Source organism: Schistocerca nitens, chromosome 9 (genome assembly GCF_023898315.1).
Source record: "Schistocerca nitens isolate TAMUIC-IGC-003100 chromosome 9, iqSchNite1.1, whole genome shotgun sequence".
Taxonomy (NCBI): Eukaryota; Metazoa; Arthropoda; class Insecta; order Orthoptera; family Acrididae; genus Schistocerca; species Schistocerca nitens.
The window spans coordinates 58,405,689-58,423,849 of NC_064622.1; the positions used below are offsets into that span (position 1 = coordinate 58,405,689).

The 18,161-nt window shown below is 43.8% G+C and overlaps 1 protein-coding gene across 4 annotated transcripts in view; it reads left to right on the forward strand.

Annotated features, from left to right (window-relative positions):
* Nucleotides 1-18,161, forward strand: part of LOC126203282 (fatty acyl-CoA reductase wat-like) — a 236,390-nt gene that overhangs the window by 193,602 nt on the left and 24,627 nt on the right. For 3 of the 4 annotated variants that reach the window (XM_049937539.1, XM_049937537.1, XM_049937538.1), the window contains one exon: nucleotides 6,658-6,909. In XM_049937539.1, coding sequence (XP_049793496.1) covers nucleotides 6,658-6,909 — 252 coding nt within the window. The remainder of the gene's footprint in view (nucleotides 1-6,657; nucleotides 6,910-18,161) is intronic. The other variant, XM_049937540.1, reaches the window with a different exon arrangement.

Genomic DNA, 18,161 nt, shown 5'->3' on the forward strand with positions numbered 1-18,161 from the left:
TTTAAAGTTCATCGGACCACCGTCAGAATTACGCCGAGCGACTGGCATCGAATACGAGCGAAGGACTGGGAGAAAGGCACCGATGTCTGTAGTGGTGTGGGAACGGGTTCGAGTCCCTACACGATAGGCGATTTGAATCTGGGACGGAATTTCCATTTGATAGCCTGCGTTGCCATTCTCGCGTACCCGAGGTTCAGCGTCAAAACTGTAAGGAACAGAAAAATGTCTTCTTCAAGGGCTACCTAATTCCCTTAATACTCAATAACATGTAGCATGCGTCTTAAATTCAGTGACCCACAGTCAGGTAGCCCCAGCGCTCGATTTCGAATTAATGGCATTAGAAACGACTTACCCTGGTTGCTGAAAATTGTTTATTCCGTAAAACCGTAACAGTGAATTTCAAGCGTAAGCAAGAGACCTACTGCTTCACAAGACTGTGTGGTGTCACCACCAGACACCACACTTGTTAGGTGGTAGCCTTTAAATCGGCCGCGGTCCGTTAGTATACGTCGGACCCGCGTGTCGCCACTGTCAGTGATTGCACACCGAGCGCCGCCACACGGCAGGTCTAGTCTAGAGAGACTCCCTATCACTCGCCCCAGTTGTACAGCCGACTTTGCTAGCGATGGTTCACCGACTACAGACGCTCCCATTTGCAGAGACGACAGTTTAACATAGCCTTCAGCTACATCATTTGCTACGACCTAGCAAGGCGCCATATTCAGTTACCATGTCTTCTGAACAGATAATATTGTGAATCATGTACCGTCAAGAGCGACGTTCATCATTAATGGATTAAAGTTAAGTATCAAAGGCCGGCCGGTGTGGCCGTGCGGTTTAGACGCTTCAGTCTGGAACCGCGTGACCGCTACGGTCGCAGGTTCGAATCCTGCCTCGGGCATGGATGTGCGTGATGTCCTTAGGTTAGTTAGGTTAAATTAGTTCTAAGTTCTAGGCGACTGATGACCTCCGAAGTTAAGTCGCATAGTGCTCAGAACCATTTGAACCATTTGAAGTATCAAAGTTATTACGTCCGCTTTCTGAATTCTAATACCTTGTCACGTTCCAGACCTCACGTCAGTATAGTTCTTCCCTCCTCACGCCAGCCTGCTTGAACTAAAACGCGTGCATTTCGGCCTCCTCTAGTAACACGGTGTTGGCTCTTTAGCCAACCCAACAGCCTTTACCTTTTTTAGTGTTAAAATCATCGCACATTGTTTTCACTCGATACAACGATAGTACAGCAGACCGCTATAGGTGAACACCACCAGGACTGTGGTAGAACTCAATTTTGAGGTACTTCGCGTGCCTTCTCGTCACCTGTGGATACAATAGCGGAAAATAAGAGAAGCTATCTATGTATTTAAAACCCTAACAGCATGAACGGGGAGGTATTTACAAGTCTCCTGGACGAGAGCACATAGCACAAACTATTTCGGAGTTTTGGTTGATACTCCGTCGACGTACAACGGTTAGTACCGATCTGACTGTCTGACATCCGGAGGTTTGAGTATAAGTTCTGAACCGCTGCACCCAAACTGCTGGCTGAGGTACGTGGACGATACGTTCGTCATATGGCCATATGGGGAAGCAGAAACAAGTATATTTCTTCTGCACTTCAACATCTCTCATAAAACCACACACTTCGCACTAGAGATAGTAATGAAGCGATTGTTTTTCTGGATATAGAAGTGTACAGAACGTGTAGGGACGAACTCGGACATAAAGTGTACAGAATAATGATGCTCACCAACAGATATATGCATGCGGTATCACATTACCATCCAGTACAAAATAACACTGTGGTTCATATGTTGACAGCCCGATCTCACCGGATTAGCAACACTGACAACTTCCAACATAAAATGAAGGATCTCGGAACAACATGCCTTACGAATGGGTATAGCAACAAGGACATACAGTGAGCTATGAGGTACAGTCAAGATAAAACAGACAAATGAACATTCAGTGAGCTTGTAGGCAAGATGCTGCGTGGCGGAGAAATTAAATCATTATTCCAGAGTGGCCTCAAGACCCGAGATTTCTTGAAGCCCACGAAAGATTTCGTAGATGCTCTCCACACGGCAGGCATCTACGAACAGAGATGTGCATGCAATGATGTCTATGGTGGTGAAACCAAGAGACCGATTATTCCTGGAGTATCAGAACATGAACGCTACATAGCACTGGGTAACACAAGTCAGCTAGGGCTCAAAACCACCAGGACTGTAGCCGAACTCTTAATTTTCAAGAACCTCGCCTAAGCTATCGAAATAAGTGAACGCCCAAACAGCATGAACTGGGAGGATGGTTAAAAGCAGGATGGTTAGAAGCAGGGTGGTTACGAACTACCTATGGGCTGGTTCCCAGCTACACTAGTCCATCGGGCCGCCTGTGTTCTCCAGCTGGGCGGCTCCACATGACCTGGGTTCAACACTGTATACAAGGAGCCACAAGAAAACTGCCGAGGAGCACAACCTCTCGCTGCAGGACATCACTACAGCTGGATACACGCTGCCGACTGATTATTGCCTACCGAAATCCAACCAGTATAGCATAGGCAACAGCGCTCCATCCATAGCAATCTTTGATTGTCCAATGGCACCCCAGAATGTAAAGTCGATAGCCACCTGACAACCAACATAAGACAGTATTCAGTGGAAGACCATCAGAATCCAGCGGGTAGCCGCCCTGAAAAGGACCGCTGCAGATTCGGTCGAAACAATTTTAGTATTTTAGTGTTTCATAGTGACGTATTCTAGTAACCAGAATGATTTTATTCAAACCTTAGAATGTGTCGGACACATCCCTTAGCCTTAATGTGTTATCACGAGTATTTGTGTCATTCTGCAAAAATTCGATATAACTCAAGAATGAATAAAGCTATGGTCAAATGGAAGACATCATTGCTTTTAATCCAAAGAAAGCTTCAGATGTGAAATTTTTATTGTCCTGATAACATGTTGGTACAGTGGATTATTAGTTTCGGCAGGACTAACCTGCAACCTTCAGACCATCAGTGTACAGGTTATGAAATCACGCTGTGCGATTAAGGGCACGTTCGTTTTTTAACAGTGTGTAGCCAGTAGTCAACTCAGACACATGCGGCACTTATTAATATGCCACACATCTATGAGTGTGCTGTCATGAGGACAGAGTTATATTTCCTCACGAGTTAGTTACGACGGTACAGAAACAAACGTGCGATTTATCAAAAATGGCTCTGAGAACTATGGGACTTAACATCTGAGGTCATCAGTCCCCTAGAACTTACAACTACTTAAACCTAACTAACCTAAGGACATCACACACGTCCATACCCGAGGCAGGATCCGAACCTGCGACCGTACCGGTCGCGCGGTTCCAGACTGAAGCGCCTAGAACCGCTCGGCCACTGCGGTCTATCGCACAGCATGATTTCATGACCTGTACACGTAACGCGTACCCACAGGACAGGTGGCCTGTAATTGAAGAAGTGTCATGATGATCTCTCCATTGGCAAAAGATTCCGGAATAGTCCCCCATTCGGATCTCCGGGAGGGAACTACCAAGGGGGAGGTTACCATGAGAAAAAGATTGAATAATCAACGAAACGTTCTACGAGTCGGGGCGTGGAATGTCAGAAGCTTGAACGTGGTTGGGAAACTAGAAAATCTGTAAAGGGAAATGCAAAGGCTCAATCTTGATATAGTAGGGGTCAGTGAAGTGAAGTGGAAGGAAGACAAGGATTTCTGGTCAGATGAGTATCGGGTAATATCAACAGCAGCAGAAAATGGTATAACAGGTGTAGGATTCGTTATGAATAGGAAGGTAGGGCAGTGGGTGTGTTATTGTGAACAGTTCAGTGACCGGGTTGTTCTTATCAGAATCGACAGCAGACCAATACCGACAACGATAGTTCAGGTATACATGCCGACGTCGCAAGCTGAAGATGACCAGATAGAGAAAGTGTATGAGGATATTGAAAGGGTAACGCAGTATGTAAAGGGGGACGAAAATCTAATAGTCATGGGCGACTGGAATGCAGTTGTAGGGGAAGGAGTAGAAGAAAAGGTTACAGGAGAATATGGGCTTGGGACGAGGAATGAAAGAGGAGAAAGACTAATTGAGTTCTGTAACAAGTTTCAGCTAGTAATAGCGAATACCCTGTTCAAGAATCACAAGAGGAGGAGGTATACTTGGAAAAGGCCGGGAGATACGGGAAGATTTCAATTAGATTACAACATGGTCAGGCAGAGATTCCGAAATCAGATACTGGATTGTAAGGCGTACCCAGGAGCAGATATAGACTCAGATCACAATATAGTAGTGATGAAGAGTAGGCTGAAGTTCAAGACATTAGTCAGGAAGAATCAATACGCAAAGATGTGGGATACGGAAGTACTAAGGAATGACGAGATACGTTTGAAGTTCTCTAACGCTATAGATACAGCAAAAAGAAAACTCAAAACAACCTTTGGTGACATTAAAAGCAACGGTGGTAACATTAAGAGTGCAACGGGAATTCCACTGTTAAATGCAGAGCAGAGAGCAGATAGGTGGAAAGAATACACTGAAAGCCTCTATGAGGGTGAAGATTTGTCTGATGTGATAGAAGAAGAAACAGGAGTCGATTTAGAAGAGATAGGGGATCCAGTATTAGAATCGGAATTTAAAAGAGCTTTGGAGGACTTATGGTCAAATAAGGCAGAAGGGATAGATAACATTCCATCAGAATTTCTAAAATCATTGGGGGAAGTGGCAACAAAACGACTATTCACGTTGGTGTGTAGAATATATGAGTCTGGCGACATACCATCTGACTTTCGGAAAAGCATCATCCGCACAATTCCGAAGACGGCAAGAGCTGACAAGTGCGAGAATTATCGCACAATCAGCTTAACAGTTCATGCAACGAAGCTGCTTACAAGACTAATATACAGAAGAATGGAAATAAAATTGAGAATGCGCTAGGTGACGATCAGTTTGGCTTTAGGAAAAGTAAAGGGACGAGAGAGGCAATTCTGACGTTACAGCTAATAATGGAAGCAAGGCTAAAGAAAAATGAAGACACTTTCATAGGATTTGTCGACCTGGAAAAAGCGTTCGACAATATAAAATGGTGCAAGCTGTTCGTGATTCTGAAAAAAGTAGGGGTAAGCTATAGGGAGAGACGGGTCATATACAATATGTGCAACAACCAAGAGGGAAAAATAAGAGTGGACGATCAAGATCGAAGTGCTCGTATTAAGAAGGGTGTAAGACAAGGCTGTAGCCTTTCGCCCCTACTCTTAAATCTGTACATCGAGGAAGCAATGTTGGAAATAAAAGAAAGGTTCAGGAGTGGAATTAAAATACAAGGTGAAAGGATATCAATGATACGATTCGCTGATGACATTGGTATCCTGAGTGAAAGTGAAGAAGGATTAAATGATGTGCTGAACGGAATGAACAGTCTAATGAGTACACAGTATGGTTTGAGAGTAAATCGGAGAAAGACGAAGGTAATGAGAAGTAGTAGAAATGAGAACAGCGAGAAACTTAACATCAGGATTGATGGTCACGAAGTCAATGAAGTTAAGGAATTCTGCTACCTAGGCAGTAAAATAACCAATGATGGACGGAGCAAGGAGGACATCAAAAGCAGACTCGCTATGGCAAAAAAGGCATTTCTGGCCAAGAGAAGTCTACTAATATCAAATACCGGCCTTAATTTGAGGAAGAAATTTCTGAGGATGTACGTCTGGAGTACAGCATTGTATGGTAGTGAAACATGGACTGTGGGAAAACCGGAACAGAAGAGAATCGAAGCATTTGAGATGTGATGCTATAGGCGAATGTTGAAAATTAGGTGGACTGATAAGGTAAGGAATGAGGAGGTTCTACGCAGAATCGGAGAGGAAAGGAATATGTGGAAAACACTGATAAGGAGAAGGGACAGGATGATAGGACATCTGCTAAGACATGAGGGAATGACTCCCATGGTACTAGAGGGAGCTGTAGAGGGCAAAAACTGTAGAGGAAGACAGAGATTGGAATACGTCAGGCAAATAATTGAGGATGTAGGTTGCAAGTGCTACTCTGAGATGAAGAGGTTAGCAAAGGAAAGGAATTCGTGGCGGGCCACATCAAACCAGTCAGTAGACTGATGACAAAAAAAAAAAAGTGATAATCTGATGATGGCAACTTAGGCATGCCGAAACTAGTAATCCAGCGTACCTAAATGCGATCAGGGCAATAAAAACCTCATAGCGAAGCTTTCTTTACACTAAATTCATGATAGCTCTCCAGCAGACAACGTCTAGTACTTATAATCATTGCTTTTCTTGTGTAATTGTTTACGTGTCACATGGCCCTCTGCCGTTTTGATAATTGCGAATCTTAAGTACGATAACGATTTCGGAACTGGCAGCCGTGTTGGCAACACAGCGTCATTAGTTTTCTCCATTCTTGATTTTCAATTTCTGTTGATCCCTTATTTTTGTTTTAGAAGGTGGGTTCCACATCTATGGACCACACTGCATACCTCTTTAATGTTTCCCTCACACTGTTGTTTCTTCTCAGCCCTTCCCACAGCTCTGTGCTGTTCAGTAGTGGGACTAGCCCGATTCCAGCGCTAGTTCCCCCCCCCCCCTCCCCACCAAGGATGCCCGTGTGAGTAACCAGCGCTCTCTGCAGTAGGAACAAGCACGAGGGTGAGCAACCGGTGTACCATCACGTGTCGTCAGCCGACTGCCCGCTCACGTGGTACGATTACCGCGCCAGCTTCATGCGGCACGGCATGGAGATCCCCACGGTGCACGCCGTGTGGTACGTCTCGCTGATGCTGGTCGCCAACCGGTTCCTGTTCCTCTTCTGGAAGACAATGCTGCACCTGGTGCCCGCCATGCTCGTCGACACTGCCCTCCTGCTCGTCGGTAAGAAGCCCATGTGAGTATCCAAATTGTAAACTAGCAACGCATTCCAAATAGGACTTTGCTACTCTAAATCTTGTAGCCTATGCTGTCTCCGAAATGGCAAGGAGTAAGTGTAGTCGACAGAGACAACAACCAAAACGAGTAATGTTGGTAGACGAACTTAGAGGCTGAGAATGGTGGGTGGTTTGATAAGACTGGAAAATTTCCATGATAGAAATGAATATTTTTGTCGTGCCTTCATGTTGGTATGCTTCATTATTCCAAGGATCCTATAATGAAATTCAACAATGTATAGTGTACAGTTCACTGTTGACATATGTCTGAATTGGTGGGTGTGCCGACTGTGATTTAAAATGGTGAAAACAGACTTTAGTACTGTTATTAAACAGTTTCATTTGAGGGTTTCGACCACTGTGTAAACTTACTTTTGGATTAATGAATTTAAACGTGGTCAGATAAGCACCAAGTACGGAGCGCACTTCGGCCACACAGTTGTGGCCTCCGCAAAGGAAACAATTGACAAAATCTATGATATGGTACTGCAAGGTGGCCGAATAAAAATTCGTGACATTTCTGAAAGAGTAGGCATCTCAACTGAGCGAATGTGTAATATCCAGCATGGAGAATTCCCTGTGAATAAGTTGTGTGCGAGGTGGGTGCCGTGATTGCTCATGTTCAATCGGAAGAGCATTTGCCATAACATTTCAGCACAATATGAAGAGATAGTTACTGGCAGTCCGAAAGACTTTTTGCGCCAATTTGTGACTGTTTAAGAAACCAAGACCCATCATTACACACCAGAATCAAAATGCAAGTCAAAACATGGACAAACGCTAGTGAAAGTGCACCACAGAAGGGAAAGACCATTTTGTCAGCTGGTGAAGTGATGGCCAGTGTTTTTAGGATTCTCAAGGAATAATCCTCATGTTGTTGTTGTGGTCTTCAGTCCTGAGACTGGTTTGATGCAGCTCTCCATGCTACTCTATCCTGTGCAAGTTCCTTCATCTCCCACTACTTACTGCAGCCTACATCCTTCTGCATCTGCTTAGTGTATTCATCTCTTGGTATCCCACTACGATTTTTATCCTCCACGCCGCCCTTCAGTACTAATTTGGTGATCCCTTGATGCCTCAGCACATGTCCTACCAGCCGATCCCTTCTTCTAGTCAAGTTGTGCCACAAACTCCTCTTCTCCCCAATTCTATTCAATACCTCATCATTAGTTATATGATCTACCCATCTAATCTTCAGCATTCTTCTGTAGCACCACATATCGAAAGCTTCTATTCTCTTCTTGTCTAAACTATTTATTGTCCATGTTTCACTTCCATACACGGCTACACTCCGTACAAATACTTTCAGAAACGACTTCCTGACACTTACATCAATACTCGATGTTAACAAATTTCTCTTCTTCAGAAACGCTTTCCTTGCCATTGCCAGTCTACATGTTATATCCTCTCTACTTCTACCATCATCAGTTATCTTGCTCCCCAAATAGCAAAACTCCTTTCCTACTTTAAGTGTCTCAATTTCCTAATCTAATTCCCTCAGCATCACCCCACTTAATTCGACTACATTCCATTATCCTCGGTTTGCTTTTGTTGATGTTCATCTTATACCCTCCTTTCAAGACACTGTCCATTCCGTTCAACTGCTCTTCCAAGTCCTTTGCTGTCTCTGATAGAATTACAATGTCATTGGCGAACCTCAAAATTTATATTGCTTTTCCATGGATTTTAATACCTACACCGAATTTTTCTTTTGTTTCCTTTATTGCTTGCTCAATATACAGATTGAATAGCATCGGGGATACGCTACAACCCTGCCTCACTCCCTTCCCAACCACTGCTTCCCTTTCATGTCCCTCGACTCTTATAACTGCCATCTGATTTCTGCACAAATTGTAAATAGCCTTCTCTCCCTGTATTTTACCCCTGCCACCTTCAGAATTTGAAAGAGAGTATTCCAGTCAACATTGTCAAAAGCTTTCTCTAAGTCTACAAATGCTAGAAACGTAGGTTTGCCTTTCCTTAATCTTTCTTCTAAGATAAGTCGTAGGGTCAGTATTGCCTCACGTGTTCCAACATTTCTACGGAATCCAAACTTATCTTCGCCGAGGTCGGCTTCTACCAGTTTTTCCATTCGTCTGTACAGAATTCACGTTAGTATTTTGCACCTGTGACTTATTAAACTGATAGTTCGGTAATTTTCACATCTGTCAACACCTGCTTTCTTTGGGATTGGAATTATTATATTCTTCTTTAAGTTTGAGGGAATTTCGCCTGTCTCATACATCTTGCTCACCAGATGGTAGAGTTTTGCCAGGACTGGCTCTCCCAAGGCTGTCAGTAGTTGTAATGGAATGTTGTCTACTCCCGGGGCCTTGTTTCGACTTAGGTCTTTCAGTGCTCTGTCAAACTCTTCACGTAGTATCTTATCTCCCATATCATCTTCATCTACCTCCTCTTCCATTTCCATAATATGGTCCTCAAGAACATCGCCCCTGTATAGCCCCTCTATATACTCCTTCCACCTTTCTGTTTTCCCTTCTTTGCTTAGAACTGGGTTTCCATCTGCGCTCTTGATATTAATGCAAGTGGTTCTCTTTTCTCCAAAGGTCTCTTTAATTTTCCTGTAGGCGGTATCTATCTTACCCCTCGTGAGATAAGCCACTACATCCTTACATTTGTCCTCTAGCCATCCCTGCTTAGCCATTTTGCACATCCTGTCGATCCTCTTTTTTCGACCTTTATATTCCTTTTCGCCTGATTCATTTACTGCATTTTTATATTTTCTCCTTTCATCAATGAAATTCTATATCTCTTCTGTTACCCAAGATTTCTATTAGCCCTCGTCTTTTTACCTACTTGATCCTGTGCTGCCTTCAGTATTTCATTCCTCAAAGCTACGCATTCATCTTCTACTGTATTTCTTTTCCCCATTCCTGTCAATTGTTCCCTTATGCTCTCCCTGAAACTCTGTACAACCTCTGGTTCTTTCAGTTTATCCAGGTCCCATCTCCTTAAATTCCTCATAGATTACTTGGAAAAAGGCAGAACGGTAACTGGATCCTATTATGTTTCATTGTTGGATCGTTTGAAACTTGCGTTGCCTGAAAAAAGACCCAAGTTGGCACGCAAAAAGGTTTTCTTTCACAAGGATAATGCACCATCCCACGTATCAGCTATAAAAGTGGGGCAAGTGCATGAACTGGGCTTTGAACTGGCTCCTCCTCCTCCCTTTTCACCAGCCTTTAACCCATGTGACTTCTTCCGGTTCCCTAACTTGAAATGTTGGCTTCCTGGGAGGTGATAGTTGCAGCCACTGAGTATTTTGCAGACTTTGACAGAGCCCATTTTCCCAATAGTATGAAAAAGCTCTAGGATAGCTGGACCAAGTGCATATCCCTCAAAGGAAACTATGGCGAGAAGTAAGGTATGTTGTTTAAGAAACAAACAATTGTCTTGCTTTTTTACCAGAGTTGTCAAATCACCATCGTAGCCTTCGAGAATGGCGGCCGATAGCCCCGCAGTCACTTGGCTCGCTAACAGTGGGAACAGCGAAAGGTAGTGTGGAAAACAGTACCTGAGAAGAATCAATGAGATACAGGGTGTTACAAAAGGGCACGGCCAAACTTTCAGGAAACATTCCTCACACACAAAGAAAGAAAATATGTTATGTGGACATGTGTCCGGAAACGCTTACTTTCCATGTTAGAGCTCATTTTATTACTTCTCTTCAAATCACATTAATCATGGAATGGAAACACACAGCAACAGAATGTACCAGCGTGACTTCAAACACTTTGTTACAGGAAATGTTCAAAATGTCCTCCGTTAGCGAGGATACATGCATCCACCCTCCGTCGCATGGAATCCCTGATGCAGCCCTGGAGAATGGCGTATTGTATCACAGCCGTCCACAATAGGACCACGAAGAGTCTCTACATTTGGTACCGGGGTTGCGTAGACAAGAGCTTTCAAATGCCCCCATAAATGAAAGTCAAGAGGGTTGAGGTCAGGAGAGCGTGGAGGCCATGGAATTGGTCCGCCTCTACCAGTCCATCGGTCACCGAATCTGTTGTTGAGAAGCGTACGAACACTTCGACTGAAATGTGCAGGAGCTCCATTGTGCATGAACCACATGTTGTGTCGTACTTGTAAAGGCACATGTTCTAGCAGCACAGGTAGAGCATCCCGTATGAAATCATGATAACGTGCGCCATTTAGCGTAGGTGGAAGAACATGGGGCGCAATCAAGACATCACCAACAATGCCTGCCCAAACGTTCACAGAAAATCTGTGTTGATGACGTGATTGCACAATTGCGTGCGGATTCTCGTCAGCCCACACATGTTGATTGTGAAAATTTACAATTTGATCACGTTGGAATGAAGCCTCATCCGTAAAGAGAACATTTGCACTGAAATGAAGATTGACACATTGTTGGATGAACCATTGGCAGAAGTGTACCCGTGGAGGCCAATCAGCTGCTGATAGTGCCTGCACACACTGTACATGGTACGGAAACAACTGGTTCTCCCGTAGCACTCTCCATACAGTGACGTGGTCAATGTTACCTTGTACAGCAACAACTTCTCTGACGCTGACATTAGGGTTATCGTCAACTGCACGAAGAATTGCCACGTCCATTGGAGATGTCCTCGTCGTTCTAGGTCTTCCCCAGTCGCGAGTCATAGGCTGGAATGTTCCGTGCTCCCTAAGACGCCGATCAATTGCTTCGAACGTCTTCCTGTCGGGACACCTTCGTTCTGGAAATCTGTCTCGATACAAACGTACCGCGCCACGGCTATTGCCCCCTGCTAATCCATACATGAAATGGGCATCTGCCAACTCCGCATTTGTAAACATTGTACTGACTGCAAAACCACGTTCGTGATGAACACTAACCTGTTGATGCTACGTACTGATGTGCTTGATGCTAGTACTGTAGAGCAATGAGTCGCATGTCAACACGAGCACCGAAGTCACCATTACCTTCTTGCAATTCGGCCAACTGGCTGTGCATCGAGGAAGTACAGTACATACTGACGAAACTAAAATGAGCTCTAACATGGAAATGAAGTGTTTCCGGACACATGTCCACATAATATTTTTTCTTTATTTGTGTGTGAGGAATGTCTCCTGAAAGTTTGGCCGTACCTTTTTGTAACATCCTGTATATGACGCGCTCTGAACCATCGCCATACAATGTGAAGACACTTTGATATTGCTGGATCCAGCATCAAGGCCGATCTGTATCAGAATGTTTAGAAAAACTATTGAAAAATGTGTGTCGCCTTCTCAGACAACGAGACATTAAATGGAGCTACACTAGATAATATATTACATAACTGTGCTCTGAGGGTCGGAAAACGAACAATACCATAAGTCGTAGTAGAAGTATTAGTCTAAGTACTTGTTACCTAAGTTTTATTAGTAGTAACTACTGCAGGAAAATCAAAATTGTGGGACTAGGAATGAGACCTTCTTATGTGCCGGCCGCTGTTGCCGAGCGGTTCTGGGCGCTTCAGTCTGGAACCGCGCTGCCACTACGGTGGCAGGTTCAAATCCTGCCTCGTGCATGGATGAGTGTGATGTCCTTAGAGTAGTTAGGTTTAAGTAGTTCTATGTTCTAGGGGACTGATTACCTCAGATGTTAAGTCCCATAGTCCTCAGAGCCATTTGAACCATTTTTGAACTTTATGTTTTCCTGAGTCACCTGAGAAGTATTATTCTGTACTAAAGTGGTGAACAGCCTTTGGTGGTTGTCTCGCAGTACACTGAAATAATTAAGGTAGAATTAAATTATGAATCGACATAAAAAAGACAGAAAACTTTGTGAACGTGGAAAATATAGTTAGGAGACTCTCCTCTGCAGTCAGGATCCACCCTGATAGAGAAGCATTACGAGGAGAAATATAAGTATTTTACAAGACAATATTTCCACATAGTCATATAAAATTGCTTTATAGACGTTGACATCTAGATCACAGCATTTTTCTGAATGTTGGGACAGTTTCGTTGTTCCCATTTTTTTAAAGTCAGTACTAACATGACGTAATATTGTCTTCTTCCTTCCACAGTCGTCTAAGATAATTCTTTACATCTACATCTACATCTACATCCATACTCCGCAAGCCTCCTGACGGTGTGTGGCGGAGGGTACCCTGAGTACCTCTATCGGTTCTCCCTTCTATTCCAGTCTCGTATAGTTCGTGGAAAGAAGGATTGTCGGTATGCTTCTGTATGAGCTCTAATCTCTCTGATTTTATCCTCATGGTCTCTTCGCGAGATATACGTAGGAGGGAGCAATATACTGCTTGACTCTTCGGTGAAGGTATGTTCTCGAAACTTTAACAAAAGCCCGTACCGAGCTACTGAGCGTCTCTCCTGCAGAGTCTTCCACTGGAGTTTATCTATCATCTCCATAACGCTTTCGCGATTACTAAATGATCCTGTAACGAAGCGCGTTGCTCTCCGTTGGATCTTCTCTATCTCTTCTATCAATCCTATCTGGTACGGATCCCACACTGTTGAGCAGTATTCAAGCAGTGGGCGAACAAGCGTACTGTAACCTACTTCCTTTGTTTTCGGATTGCATTTCCTTAGGATTCTTCCAATGAATCTCAGTCTGGCATCCGCTTTACCGACGATCAACTTTATATGATCATTCCATTTTAAATCACTCCTAATGCGTACTCCCAGATAATTTATGGAATTAACTGCTTCCAGTTGCTGATCTGTTATATTGTAGCTAAATGATGGAGGATCTATCTTTCTATGTATTCGCAGCACATTACACTTGTCTACATTGAGATTCAATTGCCACTCCCTGCACCATGCGTCTATTCGCTGCAGATCCTCCTGCATTTCAGTACAATTTTCCATTGTTACAACCTCTCGATACACCACAGCATCATCTGCAAAAAGCCTCAGTGAACTTCCGATGTCATCCACAAAGTCATTTATGTATATTGTGAATAGCAACGGTCCTATGACACTCCCCTGTGGCACACCTGAAATCACTCCATTGAGAATGACATGCTGCGTTCTGTTATCTAGGAACTCTTCAGTCCAATCACACAATTGGTCTGATAGTCCATATGCTCTTACTTTCTTCATTAAACGACTGTAGGGAACTGTATCGAACGCCTTGCGGAAGTCAAGAAACACGGCATCTACCTGTCAACCCGTGTCTATGGCTCTCTGAGTCTCGTGGACGAATAGCGCGAGCTGGGTTTCACACGACTTGAGACAAAACTTTTGTGTTGAGCCGTCAGGTACTCTGTAATCTGCCTTTTGTCACTTTTGCTAAACAGAAAATCTTCCTACCTTTTTTAATATTTCTATTTACGGCTGAAATCATCGATGCAGTAACCGCTTTATGATCGCCGATTCCCTGTTCTGCGTTAACTGTTTCAAATAGTTCGGGTCTGTTTGTCACCAGAAGTTCTAATATGTTATCGCCACGAGTCGGTTCTCTGTTTAACTGCTCAAGGTAGTTTTCAGATAAAGCAGTGAACGAATGATCACCGTTTTCTGTTCACTAACTGGTTCAGCATCACTCCCGGAAAAAAGTTCACGTTGTTGGTCCATGGCTTCCAAACATCTACATGTAACGTATTAATTAGCAATTTTTGAAAACATTTCTCCTGGAGAACAGTCACAACCGCTAGTAACATTTTATGAGGTTTTTTTTCTTTGAGTATTCGGTTGCTTTCACCCACGTTGCGTTCCACTCTTTGTACGCAGATGTGTTTCTTAGTTTCAAGGTTTAATAGGTGGTTCAATGCCTTTCCAATAGTTCCCTTTTGCTACTTGTAGCTCTCCTCCATTTATTTTAAAACACTTTGTACCTGCCCAATACTCTGCTGTTGGCTGTCTACACTGCGCTAGGAAGTAAAAGGATTACTTTTCCTAAACCACGTTATTGTAACCCACTGACACGCATAAGTTTGAATTTTGGCTTAAAGATGCGTACAACGTTCCTCTTTAATCGTGCAAAAGTGTGGCGCACTGCGACGTCACCCTCGGGTTCGGCGACATCTCGAACGACAAGGTGTCGACGCATGCAAGAAAAGAGGCCAAAGCTCAGAAGTTCGTATGTGATGTAAGATGGGTTAGTAATGTCACAAAAAATTTTGCCGATGCCACACGAAGGGAAGGTCTTCACTCCAGCTCTTACCCACGTTTCACCCCTCCTTTTCACGCCTCTGCGATGGAGGTCGGAACGTCGATTCCCAGAGTTTAAGTCGTGCACAGTTACTTTGGGTGGTCGAGGAAGACATTTCAGACACACCGGTACTCAGCAGGTGTCGTAAATGGCATCAGTGAAAGCACCCCTGCCTTTGAGGCAACGATTCCCACACATTTCGCGGTTGAAAACAACAGTTCGCAGCGCGATGTGCAACAGGACGACGTGCTTGACAACGTCCGACACTGATGCCAACCCTTGGACGTTTCAACCCTACTCTGATGATATCGTGGGGCTGCAGTCCCACTGAACGTGATGTCACCCCTTCGGAATGTAGCGCAACCACAGTTTCGCTCTGCTGCACTGCTTGGAATCACTAACGACCGTTAAAAACTGTTCGACGGAATCTCAACATGATCCGAAGCAGCAAAAGGGTCATATTATGTTTCTTCATCCCTCCTTTTCCGCGCCCTCCTGCAGCGTGACCAGCGGGTTGGTGGTGGTGGGGGGGGGGGGGGGGATAACAGTACGATGTGTGTGAATAAAAGGGGGCGAAATGTCCCTCTAAGATACCCTGTTCGGGAACACGCTCCACACCACCCACCCGCATTACTTGAGCACCTTACTAATGTACAGGGTGACCCAGAATAACGGGAATGTTTGAAATGCGTAGTGCCAGCCGTGGACAGGTGGCAGCACTGCGTGTTAGTGACATTTAGCGAGTAAAGAGTCTGCCGTTTCAGTAATCATAGATCAGTCGAACGGACAACAGCGTGCGTTAGCCATAAAGATGTTTTATAAAAACAAGTATATTTTGGTAGTTTTGACGTTTTCATAATTTAGGACGTCATGATGCCGTTCCGTCGAAACACTCGATAAAATGTTGGATTAATAACTTTGAAGAGACTGGATCTGCCCTCAATAAGAAACCAACAGGACGTCCAAGAATTGTGCGTTCTCAGCTAACATTGGTGTTGCACGCGTTTTTGTCTTACGGAGCCCACGGCTTTCAATTCGTAAGCATGCAGCAGTGGTTTAAACGTCCGTGGAGAGTGTGCGCAGAATTCTTCATCTTTGGTTTAAAATTCCATCCGTACAAACTACAGATGGTGCAACAACTGAAGGACAACGATTACCGATTACGATTAGGCTTCTGTCAACAAAAATAAACAATGACGATGAATTTCTAAACAAGTTGTGGATGTCAGATGAGGCACATTTTCTTCTGACAGGCTATGTGAATAAACAGAACTGCTGTTACTGGGCAAACACAAATCCTAATGACGTTCATGAGCGCCCTTTACACGGTAGTAAAGTAGCAGTATGGTGTGGTGTTTCATCGCATGGGATTATCGGACCGAATTTTTTCGCAAATGAACAGGGAAACACAATAACTGCCAATGCCGATCGTTACGTGGGTATGTTACGTACTTACGTTACACCTGCATTGAACAACTTTCCAAACATTCAAAAAGCCTGATTTCAACAGGACGGAGCGACATCACGTACTGCACGGCAATCAATGGCATGTCGTTGTTGTGGTCTTCAGTCCTGAGACTGGTTTGATGCAGCTCTCCATGCTACTCTATCCTGTGCAAGCTTTTTTATCCCCCAGTACCTACTGCAAATTACATCCTTCTGAATCTGCTTGGTGTATTCAACTCTTGGTCTCCCTCTACGATTTTTACCCTCCACGCTACCCTCCAATACTAAATTGCTGATCCCTTGATGCCTCAGCACATGTCCTACCAACCGATCCCTTCTTCTAGTCAAGTTGTGCCACAAACGTCTCTTCTCCCCAATCCTATTCAATACCTCCTCATTAGTTATGTGATCTACCCATCTAATCTTCAGCATTCTTCTGTAGCACCACATTTCGAAAGCTTCTATTCTCTTCTTGTCTAAACTATTTATCGACCATGTTTCACTTCCATACATGGCTACACTCCATACAAATACTTTCAGAAACGACTTCCTGACACTGAAATCTATAATCGATGTTAACAAATTTCTCTTCTTGAGAAAGGCTTTCCTTGCCATTGCCAGTATATATTTTATATCCTCTCTACTTAGACCATCATCAGTTATTTAGCTCCCCAAATAGCAAAACTCCTTTACTAGTTTAAGCGTCTCATTTCCTAATCTAATTCTCTCAGCATCACCCGACTTAATTCGACTACATTCCATTATCCTCGTTTTGCTTTTGTTGATGTTCATCTTATATCCTCTCTTCAAGACACTATCCATTCCGTTCAACTGCTCTTCCAAGTCCTTTGCTGTCTCTGACAGAATTACAATGTCATCGGCGAACCTCAAAATTTTTATTTCTTCTCCATGGATTTTAATTCTTACTCCGAATTTTTCTTTTGTTTCCTTCACTGCTTGCTCAATGTACAGGTTGAATAAAATCGGGGACAGGCTACAACCCTGTCTTACTCCTTTGCCAACCACTGCTTCCCTTTCATGTCTCTCGACTCTTATAACTGCCATCTGGTTTCTGTACAATGGCATATGTGCGAGAATTGGTTGGGAACCGTGTTATCTCACGATTCGGTAACATTCCCTGCCCCCCCCCCCCCCCCCCTAGATCGCCAGATTTATACGTTTGTGACTTTTTCTTATGGTTCTACCTCAACAGCAAAGTCTAGACGACTCGACGAAGAACCCTGGATGAGTTAAAACACAGAATCTGAGATGCAATTCACAGTATCCCAGCTGAGATGTTGCAGCGGTCAATGAGGAATCTCAGTAGCAAATTTCACGAATGTATTCGTACAGGAGGACGCCATCTAAAGGATGTAATTTTTAAAAAGTGATAAATGCATCAATGTTTCGTAAATGGCAAAGTTGTAAGATATTAATTACTATGAATCCAATTTCTTTCCTTCATCACTTCTAGTTTTTTGGATTGTGGAAATGTTCCCGTTTTTCTATGTCACCCTGCACGTGTCAGAAATTTCAACACACATTAAGCCTCGTAGCTGCTCTAGCGCCTGAGGGTTGGGCAACCCCTTCGACACTCCTCCGATGGTGTTAACCTGCTATAGCAGACGCAAGGCAGAATGC